Source organism: Passer domesticus, chromosome 10 (assembly GCF_036417665.1).
Source record: "Passer domesticus isolate bPasDom1 chromosome 10, bPasDom1.hap1, whole genome shotgun sequence".
NCBI classification, from domain to species: Eukaryota; Metazoa; Chordata; class Aves; order Passeriformes; family Passeridae; genus Passer; species Passer domesticus.
The window spans coordinates 26947888-26960496 of record NC_087483.1 but is presented as its reverse complement, the minus strand read 5'-3'; the positions used below and the strand labels follow the sequence as shown (position 1 = coordinate 26960496).

At 38.1% G+C, this 12609-nt stretch overlaps 2 protein-coding genes across 9 annotated transcripts in view; one reads left to right on the top strand and one right to left on the bottom strand.

Annotated features, from left to right (window-relative positions):
* The window catches only part of RBMS1 (RNA binding motif single stranded interacting protein 1), a 337082-nt gene that overhangs the window by 284256 nt on the left and 40217 nt on the right, over positions 1 to 12609 (bottom strand). The gene's annotated exons all lie outside the window — the stretch shown is intronic.
* Positions 1 to 12609, top strand: part of TANK (TRAF family member associated NFKB activator) — a 33517-nt gene that overhangs the window by 7011 nt on the left and 13897 nt on the right. For all 8 annotated transcript variants that reach the window (XM_064434728.1, XM_064434727.1, XM_064434725.1 and 5 more), the window contains 4 exons: positions 1149 to 1257; positions 2085 to 2197; positions 9722 to 9901; positions 11179 to 11249. In XM_064434728.1, coding sequence (XP_064290798.1) covers positions 1149 to 1257; positions 2085 to 2197; positions 9722 to 9901; positions 11179 to 11249 — 473 coding nt within the window. The remainder of the gene's footprint in view (positions 1 to 1148; positions 1258 to 2084; positions 2198 to 9721; positions 9902 to 11178; positions 11250 to 12609) is intronic.

Sequence of the window (12609 nt, the reverse complement as noted above, 5' to 3'; positions counted from 1 at the left end):
TTGACAAGACATTGCTGTTGTACATTTTCAATTTGGTTCTCAGTGATTTTTCTGCTTCATGAGGTCTCTTATAGCTGCTGGAGTGTACTGCTCTTTGATCACTTTTTTTTTTTTTTAAACACAACAAAAAAATCTTCTCATAGTACAACTACCTGGCCTTTCAAAATCAATTTTGCTTGTAGATTTTTTTCCTGCCTGCTTTACAGACAAACACAGCGGACAGTAGGAGGGTATAGAATTTAAATGTGGCTGAGATTTGAGAATTAGATTACACTATGGCTAAACTATGAATAGACATGAAAACAATGCTGAGTCTTGTCCCAGATGGTAGCAGGTGGTGACCTCTTCAGTAATAGACATATTCCCAATTTCAGAAAAATTCAGTGCATTCCTGAAAGTTTTCTTGTTGGAATTTCACAAGTTTTCTTGCTTGTCTTTAGCACTGCTGTAATTGCAACATTAGGCATGCGCCAATGAAATAATAGTTCTGAATATTAGCATCTTCTTGCCACCTGGCCATTCATTCAATTAATGGACTGTCTAGCAAAATTTACCATTTGGTGAAATACAAGCAGTGGCCTGTTTATAGCATGAGTTGTAGTATTGAAGACAAAGGACGCCTTCCTCCCCAGCCCCATTATGTAGGTTAGAAAAACTAGTCCACTACATTCAAAGAAATGTACAAAACTGTTCATAGGCAAAACTGTTTACGGAGTTTCTGTTGTATGGAGTAATGTTGTTGTTTTCCATTTAAAATCTACCTTTTAAAATGCCTATTTTTATATTATTTGTTAGAAAATATGGGGGGGAAATTACTTTTTTCTATAGATAAACTGACAAGCATTCTGAAGAATACTAAAATTTTAATTTGAGCTCCATGTATTCTACATCTGTAAATGAAGAATCCTAACTTAAAAGTTACCCTTTACAACTGCCACAGCTGAAAGAGTTATTAAAACTCAGGGATTATTTCCTATAATACCTTTTCTAATCAGTACAGTCCCAAAAAGATGGACTTGCCAAAGGTTTTTACACAGACAACCACAACTACTGTTATCTTTAAAAATCAGAGCTGCTTTTTATATGCCAAATAGGAGACCCCTAGTCAAAACAGAATAAGATTAATGCTAATTAAATTATATTTGCAGACAGAAAACTACATGCAGCAAATACGTGAACAGCAGGAAAAGATAGAGCTTCAAAACAGCATTATTGCAAAACTGAAATCACAGTTGGCTGCTCTGAATGCTAATAGAGGTATGTACTCCCGTTTGCACATGATTGCTTTTTATGCTGTGTTGCACTGATGAATAGTTCTGACTTTGTTGCTTCAGTTTTTACAATATACATATTTCAAATGAGTATCATACTTTCCTGTGAATGTGAGAGTTAACACAAATGTGCCGTTTCAAGATCTATTTATAAAATTCAACACTTCTGGGGTCTCTCTTTATCCTCTTCAAGAAATGGTGAGATTTTCTATAGAGGTAGAATCTGCTTACACTGAAGCCAATAAAAGTTATGAAAATATGGGTTCAAATAATTTGCTACATTTTTTAAAAATTGTTACATAATTATTTTTACACTCAGGTTGTTCTAGATGTGACTGCTATGATTATATGTCTTTTATGTTAGATGAGTCTTGTGCTGCTAATCTTACTGCATAACCAGAACTTTGTAAGCAGGTAGTTCTCTTTCAGATCAAATAGTCATTGATGGATAATTTTTCACTGTTTGACTGTATTACACAAATAAGAGAAAAGAGTCAAAGTAACCATGTGTTAATCTGCCATGCTCATTAAATATTTATTCACACTAGCCTAACACTCCTGGTTTTCATAAATACTAGCAAAGTGGCTGACTTTTATTTCTAAGAGTACATGTACATTTCTTTATTGCCGATTTAGTCTTGCATTGTCTCTAAGCACAGAATTTAGCGTTTCTTGCTTGTTTAATATGAAGGCTTTCTCAAAGAACATAAAGAAGTTAATATAAGTCTAGCTTCTTTTAATTTTGCTTTTACTTAGAAGCTGACTGTGAAAAATGCAGCGATAGTAGTGGCTTTTTTTTTTTTTTAATTTAAGGCAATGCGCATCCTTACATTCTGGTGCATGAAGACATTGAAACATCCAACTTACCTTTCAGGCAGCTCTCTGAAAAACTGAACATAGCAAAACAAAGAGAAAAACTCCTAAAGGTATGTCACCTTCAGTCAGTTCACTTTTGTGCTGTGAGAACCTAAAAGATAAGTGAGATTTTTACAGGTGCCTTTGAACAGAACAAGAAATACCATCTCACACATTAATCCTGGCCCTGGCAGAAAGAAGATAAGATGCCACACACATGAAGTGCATGAGCATTGTGCCACTGCAGCCTGTTTAGGTGAACTAAGCATTGTCTTTGTTACTTCCCAGGGAATTCCCTGTTAGGCCATCAAGCTCTCTAGAACAGTTTTGATCATAAAGCAGGAACTTAGTTGATTTTTTATTTCTTAACTTGCCAAAACCCATAAAAGGACTTTTTCGTTCTTACAAGAGCATTTCACATTGCAAACAGTCTCTATATTTTTGCAAGAAATGGAGAATCTGCACTCGAAAAGTTGTGGAGTAGGAAGTGAATGATCCATTGCTCCAGAGATGCTGATTTGTTTGGGTTTTGTAAATAGCCAGTGTTAAGATGATGTGTCTTCTGCCTCTCCTCATTGAAGTAACATTAAGATTTTCACTACAGCCTGTTGAGTGTAACAGGAATGAGAATAAAGTAATAGCCCAGAATAGCTGGGAAATGCCTTGAATGGATTTTACATATTGAGAAAAGACAGTGACAGAAATGCACAATGTTGCATTGTTCTTATTGTAAATCATCTCACTGTGGTTTTTGGGAGTTGTTGTAACATAAAGTCTCTTATTTTAGAATGTGAATCTCCATAGCTCTATAGCAGAGACTTCGTAAGGGTTGTAAAAAGGCCCTTGTGAGAAATCAGGCATTAGAATTAAAAAGAATCAATTTCAGGATTTATTTCCTAAGCTACAAACAAATTAGCTGTGATAAATTCACAGAAACACGTTTTTTATCAGAAATGCAATTCCATTAGATCCAAAAGTAATTTCATTGGATTACTGGTGCTTGCTTAGTTATCCTGAAGGAATCTTTTAAGATTCCTTATATCTAAGGATATAAGAGTCTAAGCCTTTGCAAACACTTTAAACATACTGTCAGCAAATATTTATATACACTTCTTTTCTATTTAAAGTCTTTATATAATTTTTCTACACCAGAATCTGTGATTATAAGATGTCATTTCTTTCCTAATCTTTGCACTTACTTGGATTAAAACACATCTGAATGGTTAATTCTTTGATGGAACATCTTTGCATATTTTTGCAGTTTGCTGTCTTGAGCTGGATAAAAATTATATCTTATGGTTGCACATGAAGATCTGACCAAGTCTAGTATTTCATGGTCTTCTTTCTGAATGCTTACTGAAGAGCAATAGTTTTAAGCAACTTAGTCATATAATGAGTTAGGAATGAAAGGAAGCTGTGTTACCTGCTCATCTTATGGGGAAACACTGAAATAATGTGATCTCTAGAGGAGATTATAGGCAGCGTGTGAGAAGCTGGAATCATTCTTTCTGGAGCTATTTTCCTAATGGAATGTAGGTTATTTTCTTTATCTGCCTATTTGTTTTGTGTAGCCCATTTCTGCAGTTAACTCTCAGCAACAGGTGTTTCATTGGGATTTGGCTTCTTCTATTTCACAAACAGAAATATTTCTGAAATACCTCCATGCAGAATGAACTATATAAGTCAGGCACATTGCTATTCAAATAAGGTCTTTTTAGAGGGAATGTGTAGAGATTTAAACCTGTGCAAAGTTGGGTTGACCCAGCCTATTCTCTGTTCCTGTTACTGGGGAAAAGCATGGAGCTTGAGAAAGTATATTTGACTGGACAAAGAGTGCCTTCTGCAGAGGCACATGGATATATTTGCACCATCCTTCCAATGCAAGGAGGACCCTAATGTTTGGTATTGTGTCTAGTAAACTTGCACTGATCTGGCAAGAGTGATACAAAAATGTCCAGACAGCACAGCAGAGGCACACACACTTGCACTAGCTCTGGCTGTGTCTTGGCCATGCAATTCATGGCTACGAGGGAAGATATACAGCAATGTCTCTACCCAAGTTATTTTATTGAATTAAAAAAAAACCCACAGTAAGCCAGTGGAATTCATGCTTCAAGGGAAAATTGGACAACTCCGTGGAAGAGACATCTGTTGAGAGTTAATAAATAGATGGAAACTATTACTAAGAAGATCTGGGAATTTATTAACAGATATATCATGAATGTCTCCTGTTTTCTTGTACTTTTTTCCCCCAGATGTCATATTTTGACATCTCTTAAACTGAAAATCCACCATCCTGTCACTGACCTAGTATAGTTTTCTTGTACGTAATTCAATAAAGTATTGGCGTTTTCAGGTATTGAAATTTGGAAGTTTGAATATTCTATTTGAAAGCCTGTATTTTTCTAATCATATTCTATCCACAATCTGCTCTAAACCAGAGAAATTATTCCTACAGCCATTGTCCTCTATGCTGTCCTTGAAATTCAGAGTCTCTCCCATGGCATAAGATGCTTGGGTTTATTGTAACCTTTTGAAACTGTCATTTGCAAAGTCCAGGGGGATTTTTCAGGGATTGTATTCTGTCCTGCAGTAAAGTTAATAGAAATCCTGAATTGATTGGAATAGTTGCATGATTAGAGCTTGAATTTTAGAGGTTTAAAATGAGGGAGGAGCTATCTTTTCTTTGTTTTCTAGTAGGTGGCCATACATGTGTATTTTATATGCTGTTACCAAAGTCTGTTGCCTGTGTGTCATAAAATGCTTCACATTTGTCTCCACTGAAAGAAGTGAGCAGGCCAGATTGACTTGGTGGTCAGTACCCAACTATATACAACATTACCAGAATTTTTCAGCCCTCTTCTTGAGAAGACCAAAGGTGCCTGTATTGCTGCCTAGTTTTGAGACCCTGGCTAAACTTTATTAAGTAGAAAGACCTGGGATCCAGCCACTGTCTCAGAGCCAAAGCTGTGCAGCAAACTAAACACCTTAGAGATGAGACAATTCAAGCTTCTACTTTTTAGTACAGTCAGACATCAGAATCCTTGTGAACTCAGTAAGACATGAAGCTAAAGTCAACTCCTGTTGAGTTTATGATCCCATGCTTATGATCCCATTTTGCTGGTTCAAGAACCTCAGTATTAAACACTGTCTGGAATTTGTTTGTCAAGAGTGTCTTGTGCTATGAAAAGGAGGAAGAAACGGTGTATCAGGAATGAATGATACAAATGTTATACAAAACTCTTTGTCCTGCAATAAATGTTTAGCTTTTTTGTGCAGGACGTAAGAGCAGCTACTGCAGCAGTCTTGTGGATTTCCACGTTCCAGTCCATACCAGCTTTGCTGGTGTCACTTTGTTTCCTATCTTTAATGCAAAGAAAGCTGTACTTGATTTTTTTTGCTGGCTGATAATATTGTGCATTTAGCTGTTCTTTGCTGCTGGTACAATGTATGCAGTAGGATTAGACCCTAATATAAGATATAAGAAATTCTGGTATTGATATCCTTTTCTCCTATTGCTTCATCTGTTTAATCTCTCTCTACCCAATAACAGAAGAGTTTGTGGGAAAGCTGTTAAAAGTCACAGTTAATATTCCCTGAGACCACTTCTAGTTCATCAGTTAAATTGTGTTTTTCCTTGAAACTACCTGACCATTTATTTGTTTTAGGAAGCCACTGAAACAGGCCATTATAGCACACTTCAGGGAAAAATAAAGGGTCCTGCCTTTGCTGCAGTACAGTCTGGGGGCTGACTGGCTGCGGAGCAGCTCTGCTGGAAAAGAGCTGGGATTGTGTTAGACAGCAAGCTGAGCATGAGCCAGCAGCATGTCCTGACAGAAAAGAAGGGCAACAGCTCCCTGTGTTGTATTAACAGGAGCACAGCTAGCACAGCCAGGGAAGTGACTGTCTCCCTCTATTCAGCATTCACTGGACCACATCTGGAATAATACATTTGGCTTAGGGACCTCCAGTACAGGAAAAACATTCACAAACTACTGTGAGTTCAGCAGAAGCCCACTGAGCTAACTGGGGGCTAGAGTACATATCCCATGAGAAGGTGTAAAAACTGCTCCTGTCCAGCCTGGAGAAAAGGTGGCTTCAGGGCAGCTAATACAAGAGCCCAGCCATGGCTCCACCCAAGATGGACCCTCGCCATGAGTTTTCCCACTTTTACATATTTGGGTTAATTGTCCAATTACAGCTTCAGGTTATGAAGTCCTATCCTCCCAGATTGCTCTCCTCAGTTCGCCATTGTTTACACTTTTTGGGCCTGAAGCTGCAATGGTGTCCTTGGTTCTCAAGCTGGAAAAGGATTGTTTTGTCTAACAAAACTGTGAAGAGAACTTGCTAACATTTTATATGAAGTTCAGAGTTACTCATGCAGTGCAGAATCTGGAAAATATGAAAGCTAAAACTTAAGGCAGGAGTATAAGAGACAATGGGAAGATGAAACAGGAAAGGTTCAGGCTGAACATAGGGTAAAACATTTCACCATGAGAACAGCCAAGCATGGGAAAAGTGCAGTCTTCATCCTTGGGAAATTCAAGGCTAAACTGAGTAACCTGATCAGATATTGTAACTGACCCTGATTTGATTAGAAGCTAGAGAATCCTGGAAGTCCCTTCCAGTTTTGGTTATCCTCTGATCCTATAAAGCTTCTGCAAAAGAAAAGATACTGGTCTGTTCATAATACATACGTGACCACTTTGCTGACAGCTAATACCAGCATGCTTAAAAGATCCATTGTGTGGCCAACTACTTAACTGAGCAGGTATGACCTGTGTGACATATTTATGAAATTTATAAAGTTTGTGAAGTTTATCAAGCATTAGCTTTGTAATCTTCAGCCAGTTTAGAAGGGTTACCACATCATTGCAAACTGCCAGGCACAGTATTGGAAACTCTTAAGAACATCAGGCTATGAAGAGCTGTATTATTGAAAGTTCCCTAAAGGTGTAAATGTTTTTCCAGTGTTTTTCCTGGTATCTTTATGGTGCATAGGAGTGATGATTTCCATCAGCGTGTACTGATACATCTTCACTGTAACAAGTTGCATGGCTCTTCTCATGTGGCTTTTTCCCCTGCTTGCTTAAATTGTGTCCTCACTTCCTGCAGATGTAGAAGAAATGGAGGACAACTACTGGCCACTACTGCAGGGTCTCCAGTTATCTGAGAGCCTTTGAAAGCCCACATGTGAATTGGAGCTGTAATAGTCTCTAAGAGATAAATTATGCTGTATCACAGGCTCAGTGAGTTATTATACTGTCCTTAAGATGCAATTGTTCCTCAAGGGCAAGTGCTATCTTTGATGAAAGCTTTTTCCTAGGTGTTTGGATTTCCAGCAAACAATGATGAAGGAAAACACAGGAGAAGCTGTATCCCTTTACCTTTTATTTAAATGGGAAATTGAATTTGACTTGTCAGAAAATCGTAGTAGAGTTAGGATTAAAGAGTTTTGCTGGGATTGAAACATGCCATTTTTAGACAATGTTTTGAAGTCACTGAGCAGAAGCGGCTTAATCTGGATCTTTAAGATGTCACCCAAGTCTGGAGTTGCATTGAAGCTCTTGTTGTAGATTTGCTATTCAAAGTTGCAATTGAGACTATAAACCAAGGCCTTCAAAGTGATTTTTCTGCAGGTTTTTTTTTTTTGTCAGCTGGTATAACTTTTTGAGGCTAAACAGTTGTGTCAGCTGCATGTACACACATCCCTGCTTAGGCAGCTGGTGTCTTGGTAAACCAGCTCTGGACCTATCCCTGCATGGCTGTCTTTGTCTAGGAGGGTAGGGTAGCCCCTAGACACCTGATCTCCAAATGCACAACCTCACCCTATGTAAATTCCATTTGTAAATAAAACAAAAGATCTTGGAAAAGCACTTAATTGCTCCTTTCCTCTTCAGCTTACCCTACCTGTCTACAGACTGTATTCACTTACATTCTTCTTTGAGTTAACCCTTTGGGCTTAATTCTCTTGCAGAGACAATCATGGGGCTTGGGAACACTTTCTGTGACACTTGAGACAGTTCCCTAGATTTCATAAACTAACAACCATAAGGTTTTCATAGTAGCAGTTTTTAACTGTTAGTTGTTTCTTGAACATTTTTGCAGCTACTATCTTTGAGCATATTAAAATTGTTTGTTATTTTCTTCTTTATCCCACAAAAATCCCACATAGTTAAAAGTTCCATGAATTACTAGATGGATCATCAAAGTGAGAGCAGCCAGGGCTGTTTATTCCACAAATCTTTATAGGACTGAAATATTTGCAATACAATCCTGGTTATATATAAAGATTGGAAGATGAGAGGCTGGAGAGCAGCCCTACAGAAAGAGACCTGCAGTTTGGGTTGATGGCAAGTTGATAGGAGTCCACAGTGTGCCTTGGCAGCCAAAAGGCCCAGCTGTGTCCCGGGGGTCATCAGGCACAACATCGCCAGCCAGGCACGGATGGGATTGTCTGCTCTGCTCTGCAATGCTGTAGCCCCACCTCAAGCACTGTGTGCTGTTTTGGGTGCCACAAAAAAAGACATCAAACTATTGGAGTGTGTCCAGAGGAGGGTGACCAAGAAGGTGAAAAGTTTTGAAGGCAAGAATTAGGAGGAGCAGCTGAGGTCACTTGTTTGTTGAGCCTGGAAAAGAGAAGGCTCAGGGGTGATCTCATTGCAGTTGACAACTCCCTCAAGGGCTGCGGTGGATGGGGAGCTCCTCTCCTCTCCTCTCCTCTCCTCTCCTCTCCTCTCCTCTCCTCTCCTCTCCTCTCCTCTCCTCTCCTCTCCTCTCCTCTCCTCTCCTCTCCTCTCCTCTCCTCTCCTCTCCTCTCCTCTCCTCTCCTCTCCTCTCCTCTCCTCTCCTCTCCTCTCCTCTCCTCTCCTCTCCTCTCCTCTCCTCTCCTCTCCTCAGCAGTGACAGGACACAAGGACATGGAATGAAGTCACATCAGGGGAAGCTCACGTTGGGCATTAGGAGAGGGTCCTTCACTGAGACTGTGGTTGGTCACTGGAACAGGCTCTCCCGGGGAGCTGTTGTGGCACTGAGCCTCTCACAATTCGAAGTGTCTGGACAATGCTCTTAGCTCTGTGGTTTAGGTTTAGGTAGTCCTGCAAGGAGCAGGGAGTTGGACTCAATGATCCTTATGGGTCCCTTCTATTTGGAGAGATTCTAGTATTCTGTGATTGTGTGGATTGTGTTCTTGGATTTGCTCAATTTGCGGAATTATCACCATGGTCAAAATGGTATAAGATTAAAATTAATTAAATACTATTTTATGTATTATATATGCAAAATATTATACATAAAATGTTGATGTAAATTATATAGTAAGTGCACCAAGAAAGTGTCTTTATTTTGTATAAACACTAATATGACTTTAATAAAGATACAGTTGTTTTGAGTAATCACCTATGATGAATTACAGCTATGTGTAGTGGTAGAAGAAGATCTTCACTATCAATTGAAAATTATTAATGTAATAAACAAGACTGACCCTTACTTATGATGCAAAACCTACATTTAGCTTATTATAGACTGCTGAAGAGTGATATTCCACAAGCCTCAAATTTATTAATTGTACTGGTGTTTCTAAAATTATTTTTTAGGAACAGTTAGACAGTGAGAGCATGAAATTGAAGCAACTTGAGGACAAAAGCAATCAAAAGGAAAGGAAGCTTTTATCTATTATTTCCAATCAAGATGATAAAATAAGAAATCTGGAAAGCAAATTGCAAGAATTAAATGAAGCACAAAAGGGTATACAGACACCAACATATAAAAGGGAGGTAAGATAAGAAACCAAGTAGAGATAAAATAAAAAAGACAAACATTTGTAAATTATTACTTCTTTCAAACATGAAATGTTTGGAATTCATACTAATTATTCTGATAAATTTATTTTAAATGTCATCATACTAGGAAATTGTTGAATTATACAAAGCACATAGGGAACACCATTAAATACTTACTGGTTTGTTGGTATGTTAACTATTTTATGGTATGTATTGAAAATTTTCATATTTGTCAAAATTCCAGATTAGCATTTCTGGTTTATAATTTTCAGTTGGAAGTTTTCACCAAAACTGACTTGATTTTTTCATATTTATGTCACCCTATTTTTGTTACAGAATAGCATCCAGGGTGCTATTCTGTCCTTGTGGGATAGCTAGAGTGCAGTCATTGATGTGAATCTAACCATGTATTTACATATTAGCTACGGAATTTAAAGTGAACACAGGTAAACATAAGAGCACAGCAACACAGAACTTGTTGCTATTAGACCTCCTAAGCATTGCTTAGTTTACTGTGGCAAGGACTTGTATCCTGTGTTGCTGGGTGTAAGGCAGCTCAAACGCATTTACAGGGGCTGCAGCTGCACTTCAGCCTTATAGGTAAGACCTGCCTCTGTTTATAGGCAATGGATCAGCTTATACAGATTTCTAAGCTTACACATCTTTGAAATCAGCTGATTTGGCAGGCGTGCTCAAGTTCGTGTCTGACTTGGAGCACATATGAACTACTCAGGCCATCTGGTAATGCAGCTCTAGTGGAACTGCAGCTTAGTGACTGGTTATTATGAAAACTTCCCTTAATGCCTGGCAGATGTAAAACTATGTAATACTGGAGTGAACCACACGGTGGTAGTCAAAGTTAATAACTTATTTTAAAAACTGCTAGAACGCCTGACATATTAGCTTCCGATGTGTTCATTGAAATTTTCAGTGAATAAATTGATTTTTAAGAGGTAAAATAGCTGGGTAACAAGCTTATACAAAAGACAGAATCTTACCTTATACATGACTGAAAACTAATTACAATCAAGCAATATTCTTAGAACTAGTTCCCTTTCAAGGGAGTATGAGCAGAGAAATGCCACACTGAGTTAATAAGTTAACCTAAAAGGAACTAGCAATTTCACACAAACTGCTTTTGTAATTTTGACAATGCTTTGAGAGCTTTCAACAGGACTAGGTGAAGGACCCCATGACGTTTTTATTCTTATCAAGGTGAAGCGCAAAATTAATATGCTAACGTGCTCAATATTTTCATATTTTACTTCAAGGTGAAAAGTAAGAAAGTTGTTCCAGATAAGCCTGAATTATCTCTAGGGATCTCTGGTATTTCACCTGAAAGGTAAATACTTCCGCAGCATTTTTCAAATCTGCTTTTGACTTTTCTGCAATTAAGTAAGGCCAGCTATTGCCCTCTTTTCTACACAGTACCTTAAGAACTGGCTGGGCACGGAGTCGGGAGGGGGCAGCATCAAAGGTCAAAGAGCTAATGCAGGGAGATAATAGAGCCAACAACTATGTGGACTCATAGCTGGGGCTTTACAAGTATGGAGGGCTAAGCTGGGAGGGAGGAAGATATCCACTGGCTTCAGCAGGAGGTTGAACTCTGGGAAACGGCAGTGGATGTTAATGCTGGGGTTTGGATAATGATTCACTGCCTTGCATTAACTTCTGGACAGGAATGTGCAGCCATTATGGATTAACTGATGGCAGCACAGGAGCCTGCTGTGCTGCCAGGAAACACTCTGATAGGCAGCATGAAGAAATAATTCTTGGCCTGATCCATCCCAAATGAGATAGTTTGAAACCAAGTTTATCTGTAAGTTGAAGGCAGCAAGCCCCTGCTATGACCAAGGCATCAAAAGCAGTAGATTTCCTCTTCTGCCAGTGATTTCAGAAAAATATTGAACAAAGGTTTATATTTTTCATAGGGTAGCCAGTAATGCCACTTTTAACAACTTTGCTGGGGTCAAATAGAAGATTCTCTAAGGTGAGGTTAGGGGAGTATTAGGGGAAAGTATCAATTTCTTGCTTTCTTCTTATTCTCTTGCCTAGGCATCTGCTATTGACCACTCCCATACATAGGCTAGGTGAACCACGTGGATCTTTACTCTGGCTCACTACTCTTTTATTATAAGAAAGAGAGGAAATAAGACTGTAATGTGAGAAAGACTTGTCTTTTCAATTTATATTTTAAAAATTAAAAACCTTTACCTGTCTTCTGTCCCTCTGCTCTCAAATAGCTTCCTTACTTTACTGTTTTCTTGGAAAGAGGTATGTGACTGGTAAGATTGCTGGTAATCTTACACTAGTAAGATTATAGTATCACAAATGTCTAGCAAATTAAGACTGCTTCATCTAATCATAGCTATATTTTAAACTTCTGAATAGAAACTTTAATTTGTTTTTATTTCTTATTTATTAAAACATCTGGAAGATCATGAGAATGTGTTAACAGTAATAATTTTAACTACTTCTGTAGATCTTTTTTTCAAATAGACGAGATACAAATAGACATTTGTGTCTATTTGTCAGAAAGAGAAACACAACTGAAGTAGGAACACAGATTGCTGTATGAATAAGCAATAAAAAAGAAAGTAATTCACTGGATTAAAGAAAAATTCCTTTTGAGATCTTCTGATGAAAAGATACAACAAAGAACGCAAATCCAACTTCACTTTTTCATCTTTGAAGTTCATTTA